Here is a 21,440-nt window from a genome sequence, read left to right on the forward strand (position 1 = left end):
CCATTTATACAGTTGGGTTTTTACTGGAGCAATCTAGGTAGAGTACCTTGCTCAAGCAGTGTCCCCCCCCCCCCCCCCCCAAGAGAATTTGGCTGTACATCCAACCGGCCTCACAACCGCAGACCACGTGTAACCACGCCAGCCCAGGACCTCCACATCCGGCTTCTTCACCTGCGGGATCGTCTGAGACCAGCCACTTGGACAGCTGATGAAACTGTAGGTTTGCACAACCGAAGAATTTCTGCACAAACTGTCAGAAACCGTCTCAGGGAAGCTCATCTGCATGCTCGTCGTCCTCACCAGGGTCTTGACCTGACTGCAGTTCGGCGTCGTAACTGACTTCAGTGACAAATGCTCACCTTCAATGTCCACTGGCATCGCTGGAGAAGTGTACTCTTCACAGATGAATCCCGGTTTCAACTGTACCAGGCAGATGGCAGACAGCTTGTATGGCGTCATGTGGGCTAGTGGTTTGCTGATGTCAACGTTGTGAACAGAGTGTCCACTGGTGGCAGTGGGGTTATGGTATGGGCAGGCATAAGCTACGGACAACAAACACAATTGCATTTTATCGATGGCAATTTGAATACACAGAGATACTGTGACGAGATCCCGAGGCCCATTGTCGTGCCATTCATCCGCCGCCATCACCTCATGTTTCAGCATGATAATGCACGGCCCCCTGTCGCAAGGACCTGTACACAATTCCTGGAAGCTGAAAATGTCCCAGTTCTTCCATGGCCTGTATACTCACCAGACATGTCACCCATTGAGCATGTTTGGGACGCTCCGGATCGACGTGTACGACAGCGTGTTCCAATTCCCGCCAATATCCAGCAACTTCGCACAGCCATTGAAGAGGAGTGGGACAACATTCCACAGGCCACAAAATAAACAGCCTGATCAACTCAAATGGTGGTGACACCGGACACTGACTGGTTTTCTGATCCAAGCCCCTACCTTTTTTAAAGTATCTGTGACCAACAGATGCATATTTGTATTCCCTAGGGCCTAATGAATTTATTTCAATTGACTGATTCCCTTATATGAACTGTAACTCAGTAAAATCTTTGAAATTGTTGCATGTTGCGTTTATATTTTTGTTCAGTGTAGATAGCTAATTGCAAATGTAAAAAATAACTAAACAGCAGCTGCACAAGCTTGTGTGCCTTGCAGTGAAAGAAAAGTTCCTGTATGTATGCTGCCGACGTGCTGTAATTTCGATACTATAGTATCGAAGACATAAGATCTCATATCTCAGCTGTCTCACCAATCTTTTTTTTTCATGACAACGGTACTGGGGTAGGTGGGACAGATATATATTTTTGAACCACAAGGATGAGCTAGACTTGCCGCAACGGATTACATTCTGGTATGGTTTGGTATGAAATGTTTTTAATTGTCAATCGCTCCATAACTGGGTGGGCCCATGAGCAAAATGGGTGGGCCCAGGCCCCTCAAGCCCAAGCGTGGCGCCGCCCCTGGAACAGTGGTTCCCAATTCTGGCCCTCGAGGTCCGTTCCAGTCCAGGACTTAATTCAAATCAAGTCCTAAATTAGTTAATTGACCCCTTAGTCTGATCAATTTGCTAATTTCAGACCTGCTATGAAAAATATCTAGCTTGGAATGGACGGGCCAGGGTCAGAATGGGGAACCATTGTTGTAGAACTAAAGTGGTGTGCTGTATGTGTGTCTGTCTTGGTTTTGAGAAACACCTGAGGAAGGTTGATATGCACAGAGTACCATAGTGTTGGCTAATAAAACATTGCTTACTGTTACATTATTTACTGTTTTAAAACTAGCATAGCATTCAAAAAATGCCAGTGATAATTATTAATTGTGTCATTAATGATTAGGAAAAGTTAGGAGGAAAAGAATAGTAAACTCGGTCGAAAAAGTACAGTCATTATTTTCAAACTATTAAATTACATCCTGTAGTTTGTAATAAACCATTTGATGATTTTTTTTTTTTTTTTTTAAATAAGATTCTCAAAATAATTTTGAATTTACATGAAGTTCTGAACCTTTCTATTATCCATACCATGTTTTAAAATGCTCTTGACTTTTGATATCTGGTCAGTGGTGGCTCTTGTATACAGGCACAAAGGGCGCCGCCCCAGCAGTTTAAATGCATAAGTAATGATAATGATCTAAATTAAACGGTAGCTACTATTATTAACATAATGATAATTGTTACCTGCATTACAACGCATTATTTCTGTCACCCTTGCCGCACACAGTAATGGTGTGGGCGGAACAGATCAGATGCCTGCGTTTCCAATTGGTTCTGGGCTGCTGAAGCCTTTCGCCCCTGGAGCACATGCGCAATGGTGGTTTCTGAGCTCTTCGTGTGTAGAAGCAATGCGAGTTTTCAATGAGCTCTGGGGCGCTGATCCCAGCGCCTGTGACAGTTATGAAAATGTACAGCTGTCATGACTACAGTACAAACTATCAATCTAAACAATCAAGTAACTTTTAAAATAGGTGAAACATGTTTTAATGTCATAACTACATTATGCTCCTGCAGAAAAGAAAGCAAAATAAAATGAATCTCAGAGATTCGTCATCTATTGTCTGATTAAATCTGGTACCCTGCATTTGTTTTCCCTCTGCACTAAAAGTAATACTTAAGCATAGGGTGATATGGTTATTCATACTGTAATTATATCAAATGCTAGTTATTTACATAGCCTACTACTTCTGTAGGCCTATTTATTTGAATATACAGAAATCAGTAGCCAAGTATCTGTGGTCATTTATATGACAGGCTTTCGTTTCAGTAATGTAATGCACAGTAGCAACTACGGGAGGATAACTGAAGAACAGTTAAATACAGTCCATCGAGTGTAAGCAGTATGCAATGTTTTTATGATATACGTGTATTTGGGAGAAGTGAAATACGGCATTATGGTTGGGGGATAAAATAAGAGTTGGTTCTCCGACGTCCCACCCCTCTCAAAGATCACCAGCTGCCACTGTATCTATGGTTGTAAAAAAAGCATTATGTGACATGGCTATCAGACACAAAGCATCCATTGCTTACTTATTACTTACTTAAATACAAAAACAAGAATTGAACAGCCTTGCATTTGTCAACTCACAAATAAAAAAGAAAATACAAGCAACAGTTTAGAATGCTGGACATAAAGATGGCATATTTTGTCACATACTAGTATTAGTACACAGTTGACCCAGTTACCTGATTTACATTTACTCTAGCAATCCAGTATACTCTTACCAAACAGGCTTGGCTTACCAAATATACTTGTGTAACGGGCAGTGTTGTGGGACACTGCTGTTACGGATCCAGTCCCCTGTCAGTGAGATGAGACAAGGTTAAAAGCTTTATAACCATGAATACAGACAAGCCCATGGTTAAGGCCCTGTTACACTTGTCTATATCACAAACAAACTTAGTCATACACTGCAGCACCTGATGATTCCCCATCCAAGTACTACCCAGACCCAGGCTTCTTAGGCTCTAGTCTTCCTAGTTGAATTTACAAAACGGGTACTTGGTAACACTTTAAAATAATGGCTGCAAATTCATAATGAATTCCAGCTGAATACCACAGGAATAACACCTGAATATCTTCTGCACTGAAATAATTCATTTTGAGTTCAGCCCTGTTAATTCACGTGGATTGAATTGCCTGTATTCATTCCATGTTCCTTTGCAACAAATAATGCTGACCATGTGTATAAGACCTGCATTGATGCATGAATGAATACTTCTCACAGTCCCCAGGTTGATGAGTATGAGGGCATTTCATTTTAAATGATTTCCACATGAATGAACAGTAGTGAATTCAAAATGAGTTCAGAACTCAGATGAAGTGCAGTAGATATTCCGGTGTTATTCTTGTGGTATTAGGCCATTGCTGTAAAGTGTTAGCAGAGACCAAGCCTGGCCCTGAGCTGTCTTCTTGTTTGTTTCCAGCGTTCAGAGGGGATTCTGCTGGGGGTGGTGGGATCTGACGTGCCCCTCAGAGAGCTGCTAAAGCTGGCCCCCAGGTACAAGGTGAGTTCATCTGCATTTGTTTGCCAGGAAGTTTATGGAACCCCCTACAGCATTTACTTGGAACAACATATGGAATTTATAAACACACTACTCCAAGATGTAGCTTCATTGTAATATATGAGCCTTCAGCCTTTTCGGTTTTGATGGCTGAAGTGTAATGCTGGATCCAGAGATCAGTCAATTTGCAGCTTCCCTGGTGCATGAGCACAAACAACGGCAGTGATGCTGGCTCCAGGGGATTTCCCTAGTGCCTAATATCTTTGCATAAGCAGCACTCGTGCCTAAAAGAAGTGCTCCAATAGTGAGGCATTTATCAAAGTCACTGGCATCCCATTTTGAACAAGACTTGACTTATACTGCTGCTATATCTGATCAGTACACCTTGCTGGCAGCTGCTCGGTATGTCGACATTGCTTTCAGTACCCTGGTGCAATTTGGATTTTCTTTTTTAAATGTTTTGTTTTTTATTTACAATATACTGCATAATTGGATTTCATTTGTATATATTTATTGAATGTTTTTCAGCTTGGAGTCCATGGCTATGCGTTTCTGAACACAAACAATGGTTACATTCTCTCGCACCCTGATCTGCGACCTGTGGTAATCATTTACCAAGAGTTATTTATTCGAAGATACACTGTTTCTAATTTTTGTGTCTGCGTGTTTGTTTCTGAAAGAACATTTTCTTGATGACAAGAATATGATAGTTCTAAAAATACTATAATGGATATGTTTATAATGTAAGGAATTTGAATATGAGCTGTAGTTTGCTCCAAACAACCCCACAGTTTCTTATGGGTTTTACTTTTAACTCCTGCTTGTTTACTTGGTGGCACAAACCTGGTTCATAATGCACATTTTAAAACAAGAGCTGTAAGCAGAAACTGTATTACAAAGATATCAACTTTTGATTGCATTAAAGCAAACAAATGCATGGTTTAAAAAGATTTAAAAAAAGGAAACATTTAATGAAGTTACAGCTAAAACACTGGCGTGAAAACAATGACACTATTTCGGGGTATAAAACACAATCTTTATTACTTAAGGAAGAATTTCTAACATAAAAGGTGATGTATTATATATAATTTCATGTTTTTAGTATTCTAAATAATTGGCTGGTGTTTTTGTGAGGATTGCATGCAAGAGATGCACTTTATGCACAAGGTGCGTGTTATAGAGGGGGTGTAACTCTAGTCATGCAAGCGATACGCATGGTGCAAACTCTGAAACAAATGATAATAAGGTTTAACAGAGTGGTACCAAGAGACCAGACCCTGCCCAACATTCATGTATTTACTATTGGCGATTAAGCAATATCATTAATACAAATGCTCCATTTAGCCTTTAAACCTGACCCAGCACTGGACACTGACAAGCTTTCTGTCTTTAGTATAAAGAAGGGAAGAAACTGAAGCCCAAGCCAAACTACAACAGTGTGGACCTGGCCGAGGTGGAGTGGGAGGACACTGATGAGGTTGTAAGTATATTGTAACTGCGCTGTCCTCTGCAAGACCCTTAATACACCCTGTCCTATATATATATATATATATATATATATATATATATATATATATATATATATATATATATATATATAAGACTGCTGTGAAGAGGCCATAAACAGGGTTCGAAATGAATCTGCATCGAAGCATAGTCTGTTGACAATGAAAAGATCTTCCAGGTAAAATAATGCCTGAATAATTGTTTTAATATACAAAAATGTACAAATTGTATTGATATTTATTTTCAATATACACTTGTGGTATAACCTGTAAACTGAACGATCACACAGTATCCTCTATGTATATTTGTTCATTACCTATCCAGGGCTCTGTTGCTGTGTTTTCTATATGTTTATGTAATAGAAACCAATTAAAAATATATATTTTGATTTCTTTTTAACCCACAAACCCAAAATATAATGTTATCTTGCTTGTCTGTAACCAAGAGAGACACTGTGAGAGGGAGGCACAGTTTTGTCAAATTTTTCAGAGCTTTCCATAAACATTTGTGGAGGGCAACAGTTAGCTACAGGACGCAACTATAATCACATTAAAATGCTACAGAACAACCTACAGTTTTTACAAGAAACAAGAGGACTGTCTCTTTTGTGCATCACAGTGTAGCCAGATTATGCTCCCTCCTGTAACAATACTGGTACTCTGATTGAAAATTCCTTCTCCTGGCAAAGATCTGATTTTGAGGAAAAAATATCAAAAGAATCGGGTTATGTTTAAACACTTGTTTATAAGAACATGTGACCATTGAAATAATTACCTGAGCAGAAACAACAACAATAAAGTTTCATACAGAAGACACGCTAGGATATTAAACAAGTGGAACTCAGTAAAGCAGTGGGATCGGGTGTGGGATCCGCTGCTTTAGAAGCGAGTAGTTTTTCGAGATTTATGATTATACTGTAAATACAGTATAATCGTAAATCTCGAAAAACTACTCACTTCTAAATCTTCTGTAGTCATTTTTGTATTTCTTTAGTATAAATACATGTTAATTTGGATTCATATGTTGTTTTTTTCTGACTTTATGTGAACGAAAAGACAAAACATGCCCGTTTTCCCATTGGAAATAGTGATATTTTGAAATATCACTGTCCTGGTCACAAAAGCAAAGTTTGTGGGGAATAATAGCCATTTTCTATACTTTTGAGGCATAAGCAATTAGGAAATAACACTTACTACCCAGGAAACAAAAAAATAAAAATAATTGTTACACGGTGTAATATCCCCTGAATTAATCCCTACTCCTGAACACTAGGACTCCAGTATACACGTGGTGATTGCTAGGAGCCCATTGCTTTGTTTGCTTATCCTGGTTGTGCACACAGTTATATATATAAAATTTCCATTGAGAATTCAATCTGCTCTTGTGGCCTACAGCTGAGGACAGCGATGGTGAATGGAGAGACAGGGGCTTTCTCCAATGATGTGAGGATGCCAGTGGAGAAAGGCGTAAGTCTACCTCAGGGGTCAATACAAAAGTTAAAGCCAAATAAAGCATAATGTTATTTTATAACTAACTGTTTGGCTTACATTTATATACATTTTGCAATGTAAAATGTCTGTACTTTTTGAAATGTGAAGACATGGCAATGCTATGAGGAAATTAGTATTTCCTTGAATTTCTAATACTTTCACTGCTTTGTAAACAGGCTGTGTTCACCATAATGTGAAAGTGGGTACAAACAAAATCCGCTTCACTGATTTTGCGGTATTATATGAATAGAAGAAAATTGTGGCTCCTGGTCTTTGACAGATGCTCAAATATTTTGTCTTCATGTTAACTACTGTTTTACAGCTGGATAGGGACCACCCTGACAAAACTGGTAATCTTTCATGTATTCTATGAAATCAATCGCTAAGTCACTTACCGGATTAGAATTAAAGTAATTGTAGCAAACAAAATAATTTCATCAATCTATTATAAAACTATTGTATAATTGCACTTCTATTAGCTGACTAGGTCTTTGAAAGAATCACTTGTTGTGGCACACGTGCACGTTTCCTTTTCAAACACGATGGTTAAAGGAAGCTTTCTGTGCCTTATTCTCGGGTTTGCACTTTGCATTCATCTGTTTGCACTTCCTGGATCATTTGTTATTGGCTGAAAGTGTGTCAGTCAATACAGAAAGCAGCTGGTTGGTTATTAGGAAAGAAGCCATCGATGAGGTGGGGACAATTTCACCCTCCAGGAAGTGCAACACTAACTGAAAGCATGGCTTGCAAACAGAGATTTCTCTACCCAAGTGTAGTACCATATATAATGTAAACAAAAAAGTTTACTGTATTACGTGTGTCTTTCAAGACGTTTCAGACATGTAAGACTTAAATAACATATGGAAGAACAATACCTGCAGGAGACATGGGACCCTTTTGCTAGCTGCAACCATTTTAACTTTAACAATACTTTAGCGTGAAACAAACAAGCTGACCTTGGACTTCATGCAGGGCATATTTTAGGTAATCATTTCTTAATTATGTCTACAAGGAATACATTCTTTAAGGAAACTGTCAAATTCATTTCTTGTATCTTTTATCACTGGCAGTTGCTAAAATGAGGTACCCGACAACGCAGCAATTTCATTTTGTATTGTTATTTTTTTCCGTAGAGAAGAGTACTGTTCCTGACCAATGATTATTTCTATACAGTTATCAAGGAGACCCCATTCAGGTGAATATTTACTATTTGTTTTTATCAATTAGTGTATTACTATTTTATTTACAATAAAATCTATATAAAAAGTATGACTTTTTATTCAGTTTTAACCTAAAAAAATTATTCAGTGCAAACTGACCAAGTTGGACCCAAGGCTCAATCCATTAACTGCTCTGTCTGTAGACACCAGTAAATCATAATGTACAATATACTGCAGTACTGTCAAAAAAACCCACTATAGTTTCTTGTAGTGTACGACTGTGCATGTAATAGTGTTGTCTATCATAGAAAACCAGTGCATGCACATGCCCACGTAATAATTGCACAGAATATTTGCAGGGATAATCCAGGGATTATTGGCTTATAGCTAAAGGCAATCTGAAACATCCTTAGGAGGGTAGGAGTATACGATACAAGTTTGGTCAAAGGCGCTATCGTGTTCACTGTGTTGTGTGTGGGTTGTATATGTGAGGCACTTGCACATCAATGCACTCTGGGTTCACCGCGTGCTTCCATTAGAGTACCGTACACACAGAACAGTAGGTGATAATGACAGAAACAACAAAAAATGCTTATTCACTTGTTAGCATAAAAAAGTGACGATCAAGTTGATTTCTGTTTACTGCATTGATGTCTGAATCACAACTGAGGTTGATAATACACTCAATACATAGCACTGTAATAAAGATGATTTCAAAAATATGTTTTACATCATTTATTCAAATAATTGTGGCAGTTTGAGGCTAAAGATGAAAATACATTTTATTAATTAAATGATGGTGTTTACAGTCTGCAATAGGCCTATCTATTGGAAAAAGCCTGTGTGTAACTGTCTCGGATTGGTTTAGTGGTGACGTCAGACCACGAAGAAGACTAGACACAGTTCTGGTGTTGAATGCGCTGGTGTGCAAGTTTTATTAATTAAAAGGTTTAAACGCAAAACACAAACAAACAAAATAACACGGTGGCCAAAATAAACAGACAAACAAAATAGTGAACAACACCAAACAAGTATGGTGCTGGTCCTTCCAGCACAAGTAGCAATTGCTAGTTACTTTGTAAGTTATTTCTTCTCTCCGTCGCTCTCGTTCTCCACCTCTTAACACACTAACCCTGATGAGCGGCTGATCTGATCTTTATGTATACATGACCATCTCCAAATTGATCATTGTTTAGCTGGATGGGGGATTTTAACTCCATCCATGCTGTAAAATAATTAACAAAACAACGTTCAAACAAATACAGTACCTTTAAATAATAATAGCACAAATACAAATTAACACAAAACATAAAGTACACATGGGGGCAGGAGTAGCACGTCACAGTAACACTATTTTAATGCCATTACAAGAATAGCGCAGCTATAATCCCAGACTTGGTCTTTTTAAGGTGTTTTACCAATAATCAATATATATAATTAGCAAAATATCTAATTAAAGCTCAAACCCTATAAAAGCTGCTGCCTCAATGACAATCTGTCACAGAATGGCAAAGTAAAGCTGATTCCAAGGGGAAATGTAAACACTGGGTATGGCCCTTTGAACCGTTATAATAAGCCATATTAAAGTGCAAATTGGAGAGGGTATGGGATTTCAAAGCTATCTGACTAATGCTTTCTTGTTAAGATTCTTGATTCACTGTGTATGCCATGTTCTGCTTCAGTCATCACATCATGGTGACTTTTTAAAGTTTTCAAAGCTTTAAACATCTGTGACCTGAACAGAGCTCTCAAACATGTCTTATCTCTAGTATAGCTCATGCAACAGAGTGTAACCCTGCAGCACTGTAGTGAATGTAAGAAACTACTGCATCTAAACAAGAAGAATATGTGCATTCAGATATGTTTAGCCCATAGCAAGTCACTCTTTAGCCATAATAAGCTGTGGGAATCATGGAAACTGTGTGAAACAGTGGTGTTCTGTTACTGTGTGGGTATCCGCTGAGAGAACGAGAGACACAGAGTGTTGACGTTGAAACACCGCACAGGCGTCCAGGTCTTAGTAATCAAACAGGCAGTTGCAGTTGTAGATGGCCACCACTAGGGTACCAACAATGGCAGTCCTAGTGCGGAAGTACATACAAAAAAATGTAAACAAAACACAGCAGGTAAACAGCTCATAAAAGAAAAGGGTGCTGAGCTCAGGCCAAGCGCTGCTCCCACTGAAAGGGAGGTCCCGCTTCAGGAACCTTCTCCCTACACAAACTAAATAAACTCTTTGGTAAAATCCCCTAAATGAGTCCCTACCATAAAGTTGTAGACATCCCAGTCTACACACAGTGATAGCCCAAAGCTCACCCTGGTTACCCATACAGCTTTGAGGGTTTTTCACCTCCAGCCTTGTAAAAGAAAGCAAAACAAACAAAAAGAAAAACCAACAACTGGCTTTCCAGTGCCTTTTTAAAGGCATGTGATTGATTATTAATTAGCAATTAACACCTGGCCACCTGCTGCACATTACATTTCAATCAGGCAGGAAGTGAAGTTTAAACTCCCAGCTCTGCCATATCTTCACACACTTTTAAATTTTTTTTTTTTTTTTTTTTTTTTTTTTTACAAAATTAAACAAATTAAATTTTTAAACCACACAAAACTATATTGTATTTATAACCATGAGAGAGGGTGAGTAGCCGTGTACAAAAAAAGCGGGCAGGGCAAAACCCTGCTTAAAGTATTGTTTTGTTTTGATTATTTTGGTATTATTTCAAACAAATGTATTTAATGTAGAACGGGGTACCCCTCTGCCCCTATGTATAGTTGTTTGTTTTGTATGGGAGGTTGAGCGAGGTGCTGTTTTATTTATTATTTTTATGTATTTATTTATTTATTTATTTATTTTTTTTTTTTTTGTATTATATATATATATATATATGACAGTGAAAACTGTGCATTTTGTTTTGTTTAAATGTGTTCTGGCAGAGATGAGGTTGGCAGCTTGTCCTCTGACAGTTATTAATTATTAAACTTGTGCAGATTGTGGCCAAGGGGTAATGAGATAATTGATAGCTAGTTGACCCCTTGGCCATGGTAAATAAAAGCTTGCAGTTCTCTACACTCAGGGTGGGTGTTTGGAGGAGTGAACGAGAGCAAGAGAGGAGTGTATGAATAAAAAATAAAAATAAACATAGGATCAGTGAAAGCGATCTGCCCAGCCTGACCTGTATGTTTGGTGACGTGTTCGAGATTTGTTTTGTTTAAAGCCTTTATTTTGCTCTGTAAGCAAGTGTTTTTGTTTGAATAATTTAAATTATTTTTGCGATTTAAAAATAAACACCACCACAGCGCCTTTGCACCTGCAGTACTGCCTGTGTCTTGTTCTTGCAGTCTGGCCTGACGTCACCACTACAGCCATCCCTCTCACAAACCCCAGAACAAAACACATTATTCACAGGGGCAACCCTGCCTCTGCTCTGCCTCATGTGTCAAAGCTCTGACATGGGATCTTCTTAGAGCCCAATTCAACCAACTTTTAGCTGGAGAGAAGCCTTTTAGGACAATGTAAATTCAAGCAATAATGCTGAGCAATTTATATTTCATAGGGAATTTACTCCAGCCTTTAATTAACTCTTGATTTGAAATGACTGACTTAAGAAAACTAGCATCAGTCATCTCATTCATGTTATTGAAGGTCTCTTAAGTGCTCTCCAGTTGTTCTTTTTTCTCAGTTTTGTAGATTACTGTTTAGTTTTCAACTTTCAAAAAATAGGAGTTAATTAAAGACAGGAGTAAATGGTTTAAAAATATTGATCCAAAATGTGTTCATCAAAATCAAATTGGCTCAACAATTATTGCACTCAAGTATGGTTTCCTAATAGTTAATTGAATAAAGAAAATGTGCTTTTAAACAAGATTGAAAAACTGCAACAGATTGAGAATGTGCGATTTATATATGTCTTTGGTGAGGCATTTCAGATTCATAGCACTACCCTGAGACTCTCCTTTGCCACTCTCTGCAGCCTGGGTGTCGTTCTCACCAGAGGGCACGGGGAATACATCTTCATTGGGAACATCTCTGTGGAAGAAGGTAAGTGGAGCTTCTTTGAGTGGGTGTATAAATGCATTGCTTTGCTTTGTTTTTGACAGTGGTCTAAATGATCTCCAGATGTTGCTCTACATTGGCAGCACAATGACTTGTGTTTATGAACAATGCCAGTGTTAGGGCAGCTACAATGACGTGTGTTTAGGAACAATGCCAGTGTTGGGGCAGCTACAATGACGTGTGTTTAGGAACAATGCCAGTGTTAGGGCAGCTACAATGATGGTAGAATGTACCCCCACTGTGCTGTTGTATTGGCTTTAGAATAGACTCCAGCCCAATGTGTCTACCCCCCTGGGAGACTAGGGGGGTAGGGGCGAGCACAATGTTTGAAATCAACACGTTCATGAATGGATTTATTAAATACCTGCCGATAAATATTTGTTAAAGAAAGTTGAGAGTATGAGTAAGGAGTTCCTGTGCACCCCTAGTAGGGGGCAATACCCCTCTTGCACCACATGTGACCATATCCCAGTCACACAACAACAACATCCATTGTGTTTTACTAGTAGGACTGTGTTCTGATTTTGGATTTAGGTTTATTCAATACCAGTTCAGTGCCAAGGAACAGAGTCTTGTTTATAGAATAAAGGAGCTTAGCATGGGAGGTGCGTGAGTGACGTGATTGAACAGAGTCACAATGGAGGAGGAGGGCCCTACAGCCTTGCATCACTGCTACAGACATGTGGGTCAAACACCCACTAAAAAGAATCAATGTGATAATATGCTTGTGAATGTTCTGTGGCTACCTGTGATCACAAAATGTGTTTAATGTGCATCAGACCCGCAGACAAAGAGTCACGTCTGTGTAACGGGCAGTGTAGTGGGATGCACTGTTGTTACAGATTCTGTCCCCTGTTGGTGAGATGAGATGAGGTTAAAAGCTCTAAAACCACGAATGCAGGTTTTGCATTGTTGTTAAGACACTTGCTTGCAGTGTGCATGGTCGCTGGTTCATGGTCGCTGGTTACATCTGCGAAATCACTCCAATATGCTGATAGACAACCATGGGACAGGTATAAACATATTTCTGAAGTATGTTTATACAGGTTAGTTCACATTTCAGCTTTGCAAGCACTTGAAGAGACCAACAAACAAGAAAAAGTTAAAATTATAAGTTATTATTCTAACGAGAAGAAGCCCAGAAATAAACCCTCTTCGTGGTTAAATGATTCAGGGAAGGTTGAAGCCGTGGTAATTGAAATTCATTTTTGGGTGTCCAGCAGGGGGACAGAACTATGTATGCAGTTCAGTTTTGATTGCTATTGGTATAGTTTTGTGGATGTTAATGCTAAAACTGCTAAAAAGGATGAACTTTGTATGCTTTAACAATCACATTTTATTTTTTACTCTAAATTTTTAGCTATAATACTGTAGCTATTAATGGGTTTGTGGCAGGGCAAAGGCCCTGCTGCTGTAAATAGTGTGGTGTGGGAATGTAAGGTTGGCAGGGATGGGGTTAAATCTGTCCTTGCCAGCAATCACAGGTGTGGCCATTCCCAAATTAGGTAATTGATGCTGATTGGGGAGTGACCATATGTATAAAAGGAAGCAAAATCCTTTGTGCGCTGGGTGAGGGGTGAGGGGTGAGGGGTGAGGGGTGAGGGGTGAGGGGTGAGGGGTGAGGGGTGAGGGGTGAATTGTTTAGCAAAGTGGTAGTGAAGGCTATTGCCCAGCCTTTCATACCTTTTATTTTGGCCCTCGTGCCGTGTTTATTTTGTTCCTGTGTTTTGTATAATTTTGTTAAATAAATGTGCGCACCAGCGCTTAAACTGCAGCTTTCTCTATCTGGGTCTAGTTCCTGTTGGTAGCCAGCCTGGGCCAGGACTCTACCCTGTCACAGGTTTTCTTTGAAGCTCTTTATGTTAAATGCTCCACCAAAGGGTCTAAGTAAAATTAACTGTATTTGAAAGCAAGTCCAAACAGAGGAAGGTGATGCATTGCAGATATACAGCCTCAATGGTGTTCTCACCAGTTGAAATATAATATAACTGTAATACAGAATTCTATTAAGCCTATAAACTCTAGGCTTGTGTTTATTTTTTCATTTCCTTTAGGCCTGCATGACTTGCAGCAACCAGATCTGACTTTACCTGACGAGTGGTAAGTAAGGATAACGTTCTCCACTCTGTGCTGAAAATCAAGTAACTAAGTTTAACTCAAACTGGATAATTAGTCACTTAAAATCCAACATCACTTAAATCATTCAAACATGAACCTTCATATTTGTACTGACCAGAAATAAATTAAAAAGACTGACGTACTGGTGAAAGTTTGTTTTTTTGTACCTTGGACCCTTTTTAAATTACTTAGACACAAACACAAGTGATGTTTAAATCCACCGTAGCTTAGAGCAAATCAATAGATTTATATTGAATCTGTTCTGGGATCATTTAATTATTGGTATTCATACATATATTGGTATATATTATTGGTACAATAAAGCCTGACCATTTTCCAACCTTCCGTTTTTTTAGAAAACATTAATGGTAGGAGCTTTATATTTAATAAATTACGTATGAGAAATCAAGATCTGTATTTGCTGTTTATAACAAGCTAATCATTTTGTACAGTTTAATCAGCCACAAGGTATTGTATACTTCTGCTTCAGCCACTACACACACCCCAGATCTGTCAACTCTTCCTTATTTCCTGGGTCTACTGTTTTCTGGACCAATTTTCTCTCGTATTTTGCTCCAAAATCTACTGTTAAACCCCTTTGTCAGCAAACCTTTACTTCCAGCGAAAGTCAAGTCTGGTGTGGTTACAGAAATCCTAGTCTGTAACTAGCAGGGTTTAGGACCCAGGGGGACACCTGTGATGTGCGATAAGCCCTCATGGTAAAAATAAATAAAATATGAATGCAAATTTCAAGCTTCTTGGACAACAACATATTCTCACATAATCCTAAGCAACGTTTGATAAGACGTACTTTCTGTAAACTATGCAGGTCTTGCAAGACTGATTTTAACAGGTGGGTCATGGGAGCAAGAATGATGTTTGTGGAAGCACAAGAGATCACAAAAACACCAAAAAGTCAATAATGCTCAGAATAACGTCAAGTTATTCTGAGCATTGCCAAAGGAAAAATGGAGATTAAGAAAGTTACATATGCAGAGACCTTTACATGTTGTGACTAGTTCAGCAAATCTGTAGTAGACATGTTCCCAGACAAATTGCAAAGTATTCTGCAGGAAAGTCTAAAAGTCACACAAATTGTAAAAGGCGATTCTATTACAATTTCAGCATCAATTGCTTTAGAAATTCAAATGTATGATGGACTTATTGACCTGTTTACAAAGTATTGGCTGCTGTCAAATCAGTCACCTACAGCAGTACAATAAGAACCACAGGGGCCAAGAGAGAATGTTATTGTGAAGCATGTCGTGATTATTTTTCTGTTTGATATTTTTCCTTTTTCAAAACAATTATGACTGTATCACAGTCTATCATTCTACCAAGTAATAAAGTGGAATAGCTGTATGCCTTTGTCTTATGTAGGTATTCACTTCCTTTCAGGCACTAAGATTTCAGTTTACAAAGCTCCCTTATTTTGAAAGCTCTGTTCACAGGTATGATGCTCTGTAGGCTTCACTTCATGTTTACTACCATTACTGTACACCAGAGTTTCCATTCCCACTACACACAGTAATTCCCTGGGGGAGGTTCTTTGTTTTTTGGGGCCTTTTTCTTAGACTCAACCTCAAGGCTTTGGTCATGGCCTTGTAGGTCCTGGCCTTGAATCCAACATTGCAAAAGAGTAAAAAAAAAAAAAAAAAGGAATATGCCTGTTTTGTATTTACTAGAAGTGCAATATAGGATGAGTGTGGAGGGTGGGTGTGGTTATTTGTTATGTTAATTATTCAAAGATTTCTCAATCTGTGGTATGCCGGCTCCCTTCAAGTCCATTACCATTTATTTATGTTTCATCAAATCAATAAAAACAGCATTTGCCCAGCATTTTTGTTTTCATTAAGTTGTTGACATGTGAATTCTTTGTGTGTCTTTCTTTTTATGTTTGCTTCTTGTAATACTAGCCATTCTATTGTCATGCCTCTGAAAAGATCAGATGTGTTGAATAAAATGTCACTCTTTTTTCAGTCATTACCAATTATTATTTTCTCTCCAGTTTAGTCGTGTCCAATTGATGAACACACACTGTCCTCCAAAACCGCCCACATCTTTACGCACTACAGACTCACCATGCAGCCACCCAGAGCTACAGCATCGGAGGACAATGCAGCTCTGGGCAGCTTACAGGCAAGCCCACAGGTGCCTGGCCAGACCACAGTGCATCTAGGACACCCTGGCTGAACTTGCCCTTCCTCCCCTGGGTGGTGCTGTTGTGTGCCACCCCCTAGGAAAACCCAGTCATGGTTGGCAGTGACTTGATTTGAACTTGCACTCTCCAGGCTATAGGGCACATTTGTGCTGAGTGCCTTTACTGGATGCGCCACTCAGAAGCCCACAGAATGTCATTCATTCTTTAAAACTTTAAAAGACCTCTCACAACTGTAATTTTAATTGCAGGTTTAATATGTTGTGCATTGATAATTTATTATTTGAGCTGTGCTTCGGCAAAAATAATTTCTGCCGTGCATTGTACTATTTTACTGCAGGATGAAAAAAAAATCCTCAACAGCCAATCAACGTGCAGCATCAAAGCATGCTATTTTATAAATAAAGATTATATCTGGAGATTCGTAGCTCCAACTGTGCTGGTACCTCATGGGTGTATTGTAACTAATTCACATAAATACATTTCTGCTGTAATTATCATTTTAAAAATAAAACAGTCTGTTTTTTTTTCCCCTCTCTGTAAATTTGTGTTATGAAAAGTAAACTAGAACCATTATTTAAAACTCTAATTTTAAAATAACTTTGCTCACAGAAACATGCCCACCCATCTCATTAAAACAAAGAAAAGTAAGTCGACGATTATTCTTCGTGATTTTTTTTATGTGCTTATTTTCCAGTCAGCTATTTTGTTTATTGGGTGGTCTGCCGAGATATAAAAACGAATCCAGTTGGTCTGCGAACAAAAAAAGTTTGAGAACCACTGTCCCAAGACATTATTTATAACCAGTGTCTTTGTTGTGGCAGGATTTACTGTGTGACGGATATAGACCCGCACCATCGCAAACTCTCCCAGCTTCAGGCTGTCATCCGCTACCTCACAGGAGAGGAGCCGGATCTGGAATGTGAGTGTCTAGTTTAACACACAGAGATCTGGAATGTGAGTGTCTAGTTTAACACACAGAGATCTGGAATGTGAGTGTCTAGTTTAACACTCAGAGATCAGTCCATGCTTCACAGGCACAGGGAAGCCAGCCTCCCTCTAAGTACAAGACTCTCTATGAGAAGCAGGTAGGGAGGGAAACAGAACTGAGGATGTGACTGAGATGATAGTATGGTATTTACAAAGGGGTGGGAATTTCTAATTAAAACATTGTTCAAGTACTCAAGCACTGGAAATTCAGAGTACTTGAATACTTAAGTACTAGTCTAGTGACAGACAGAGAAAGACTCTTAGGTTATTCATTTTGTCCTTTGTGATTATGCTGCGGGAATAACTACCAGCAATAAACACAGTAAGACAAATGGAGTAATGAGGGGGGAGTGACAGATTCGTATCAAAACTATAACACTCCATGGCAGGGCGGTACAGTACAGTATGCATAGTAATACTACTGTATGACAAACATTTCAACTAGAAGTCTTTCTACAATGTCTTCATATGGTACTTGGCTATTCACCTTCCTAATCCGACCTGACGATCATACATACCCCCTGTCCAACTACAGGTGTATTTGTTTGCTCTGAAAAGCTATCACTTGTGTTATTTGCAGTCTAGCAGCATCTAAAGCTGGAAAGAGCAGCATTTGAAATGAGCACTCATGGCTATTTTCCGTTACCTAGGTGACGACGAACTGGTACAGGAAGTGCTGTTTGATGCTGTGGTTACCGCCCCTCTGGAAGCCTATTGGACAGCTTTGGTTCTCAATTCTTCCAAGTAAGTCATAGTTGTTTTGTCCGGGGCAATTTAATTTAAAGATAACCCTCTTTTATGGGACATAACATAGACGTGTAGTTCCAGTGCAATTTCTATTTGAAAGATATTTGAAACTTGTATGTGTCTCTAATATATCCTTGTGTATTTTGAATGAGATGTTCTGCTCTTTTACCTGCTCCCCTTTACTCTCCACTGAAGCTCAGGGGACGGTGTTGAGCTGGCTTTCCTGGGCACTCGAGCCGGGCTGCTCCGGTTCAGCCTGTTTGTCGGCTCTGAGAAGCGTGTGAATAAGTAAGTCCTGAAAACTGGAAAGGTTGTGTGTGTGTGAGTGTATACAGGGGCGCCTAACTTTGTTTAATGGGGGGGGGGGGCAAAGTTAAAGAAGATTTTTTTGTTTTACTAAGAAGCTCTGGTAAACCTCATTTTCACTGTTCAGTCTTTTTCAAGGTACTATTTTTGTCATAGTAAACCCACAAAATTGGACAAGTGTTTCAACATAAAATACAGAATATCTGCTAACTGAGCATTTATTAAGTACAAGCACAAGTAGCACCAAATGGCAGAACCAGTTCCAGTGGCATCTCTGTACAATGCTGTACAGAACCTATAATTATAACATGCAGCTTATTAAAGGGAATAGTAACATGTACTGCATGTTAGAATATGGCTTGCTTATTGATAGCTTGTGGAAGGGTGGTGGGTAATTCACTGACACAGGGGGGACAGAAAGATGAACTTGAAACCACACAGGTTCCCAGTTTTATTGAAGGTGGGTGCTTCCACTTTTTAGCCCATAGAGGGCGCTGTTGACTGTGGTCTGCCTACCAACGGTGGTAGACAGTACCACAGAAATACTAGAGGTGGTACAAAGTTAAAATGCGGGCGCACTCACAGGTGCTCAAAAGAATAATCAAAAATAAAAGGAGAAGGGGAAAAGGAAAATAAAACACAATAATCAAACTACAAATAAAAGGTGTCGCCGTTGCTATCTGCACTGCCTGGGTCTCTGTCCTACACTCGCCGCTCCCTCAGCCTGCTGTAAAAATACTTATGGGGTCTGCCCAAGGTTTCCCCGCTACCTCTACTTTTTGTTTTCTTTTCTTGCTGATTTCTTTCCCGGGGTTTTCTTTCTCCCAGCCGTTTTTGGTCCTGGACCAGAGCTTCCACACGCTCTTCACGTCTTAAAAGGGCAGACCGGAGGAAACAGCAGAATGTTATTTCATAGGGCTAGCAATCCACCCAAGACCCAACATCTTTTATTCATTCAAGCCAGGGACATAACAGACCTAAATGCTTATTATTAAATGAATGTGAGTTTAAATGATTAGTAAGTACACACATTTTGATTTGAAAGCTGAACATTAATATCAGAACAACTAAGTTACACGTTTTTAATGAAAAACCAATTGTAGCCAGCGTTTTTGACATATTCATTACTGCTTAATCAGTAAGTTAAAAAATGTAAGATTTTGGTGGGAACTGAACTGGAACTTGTTCATGGCTCTGTGTCAACATTACCCTCATTTTTTTGTTCTAAAACCCAACATTATTTAATTTTTGCTAACGGTCTTGTACTCTCTTCCTCCAGATATTTCTGCAAGTAATAAATAAAATATATATTTAAGTATTAATATTTTGTGCAGTTTCCTCTCCAGACCTCCTGCCAAGCTTACATTCACTTAACAACGTTTTTTCTTACTGTTAGTCTTAGCTAGCATTAGCCACGGTGCAAACTTTGGGTCAAACCAATATGTTCGTGTAGGGAGAGTGTATTGTTATTGTTTATAAATGTGGCCCATCCTCTGAACACTTTTTTATACTTTATTTTAAAGACTTTAAAGCAAACCAATGCCAAACACAACAAGATGTAATTCATAAATAATGAACAAAAAAGGTGGAGGGGCAAAATATATAGTTTGACCCCCCCATTTTCAAAGTGTGTGTGTGGGGGGGGGGGGGGGGGGGGGGGGCACGTGCCCCTTCTCCCCCATCGGTTAGGTGCCTATGAGTATATGGGTATAGATAGCATTCTCTTTCCAAAAGGTACTTCCAAACCAATGCAATTGTACTTCTAAGCACTGTACCACTGCTGCTTAGGACATAATTAGTTTAATTAAGCAGTGCATTTGTAGTATTAGCGGATTATATCCTACTTGAGTGCTATTTAAACTCCTTGGATTTTACTCGTTGGCCACTGGTATGTTTTTCTCTCCTTGATCACAACATGAACCTGTATTTGATGAACAAACTGAGACTCGTGCGTGTTTTGTGATTGGCTGGTGACAGTGTCAATCCAGCACTATAATTAGATTGCTTCATGTGTACTATTTGCATATTTAGTGTTACAGAACCCCCTGCAGTGTTGTCCATATTGCAGCAATATCTTTTTCAACATGTTTGGATATTTTTTTATTCACACATTACAGGCAGGGAATAATTTTTTTTCAACTTTTCCTCAGGTAAAAGAGATTTTTTTCCTAAACATTACAGTGTATCCAGTTCATGCCTCCTCCTGCAACACTGGTACTCTGATCAGCGGCATATTGTGGGACCAGAAACCAGCATTGTTGTAGGAGGGAGTGTGATCTGGATACAGACTACAGGGGAGAGAATTGCTAACCCAACCTGAGCCCGACGGGACCCGACAATAAATGTCAGGTTCAGGTCGGGTCGGGTATAGTTTGTACTGTATATTATAGTTCGGGTCGGGTCAGTGTGTTATCAGTAAGTGGATTATGGCATTGTTAAATTAAAGTATTTCTTTCTTCCTCTATGTGCAAGTTAGAGGTCTTCACAGGTCCAAATGCATCAACCCTCCCCGACCACGAACCGACAATTATTTACCCAACCCGACCTGACCCGATGTAAAATTCTTGTTATTAGACCCAAACTCAGCCCAAAAAAACAGTGGAACGCTTTTCCTTTCCCCAGCTTAGTATATGCACTGATTACATCCAGTATTAAAGCAGTGTTTTTTTCGCAGAATCTGGAAATCTGGCTGAATTACAAACAGTGTTTATTCCATCATGAACCTACACAGAGGACTGTAAAATGAAATATAATATGTTTGTGTAAAGATACAAAGATAAATACATTATCTGATAATCATATGAACTGAAGTACAATCTTGTACATGCGTGATTTTATTACAAACTTAACACAAGAGCAAATGGAATTGAGATGTAAATCCAATTACTAC

At 39.0% G+C, this 21,440-nt stretch overlaps 1 protein-coding gene across 1 annotated transcript in view; it reads left to right on the forward strand.

The window, feature by feature from the left end:
• LOC121317842 (voltage-dependent calcium channel subunit alpha-2/delta-4-like) overlaps window positions 1-21,440 on the forward strand; it is a 183,773-nt gene that overhangs the window by 60,751 nt on the left and 101,582 nt on the right. The window contains exons 18-27 of the mRNA XM_041253943.1: window positions 3,941-4,021; window positions 4,547-4,621; window positions 5,412-5,498; window positions 6,919-6,990; window positions 8,148-8,209; window positions 12,149-12,216; window positions 14,286-14,331; window positions 17,332-17,429; window positions 18,148-18,241; window positions 18,440-18,532. Coding sequence (XP_041109877.1) covers window positions 3,941-4,021; window positions 4,547-4,621; window positions 5,412-5,498; window positions 6,919-6,990; window positions 8,148-8,209; window positions 12,149-12,216; window positions 14,286-14,331; window positions 17,332-17,429; window positions 18,148-18,241; window positions 18,440-18,532 — 776 coding nt within the window. The remainder of the gene's footprint in view (window positions 1-3,940; window positions 4,022-4,546; window positions 4,622-5,411; window positions 5,499-6,918; window positions 6,991-8,147; window positions 8,210-12,148; window positions 12,217-14,285; window positions 14,332-17,331; window positions 17,430-18,147; window positions 18,242-18,439; window positions 18,533-21,440) is intronic.

This window comes from Polyodon spathula, chromosome 7, assembly GCF_017654505.1.
Source record: "Polyodon spathula isolate WHYD16114869_AA chromosome 7, ASM1765450v1, whole genome shotgun sequence".
NCBI classification, from domain to species: Eukaryota; Metazoa; Chordata; class Actinopteri; order Acipenseriformes; family Polyodontidae; genus Polyodon; species Polyodon spathula.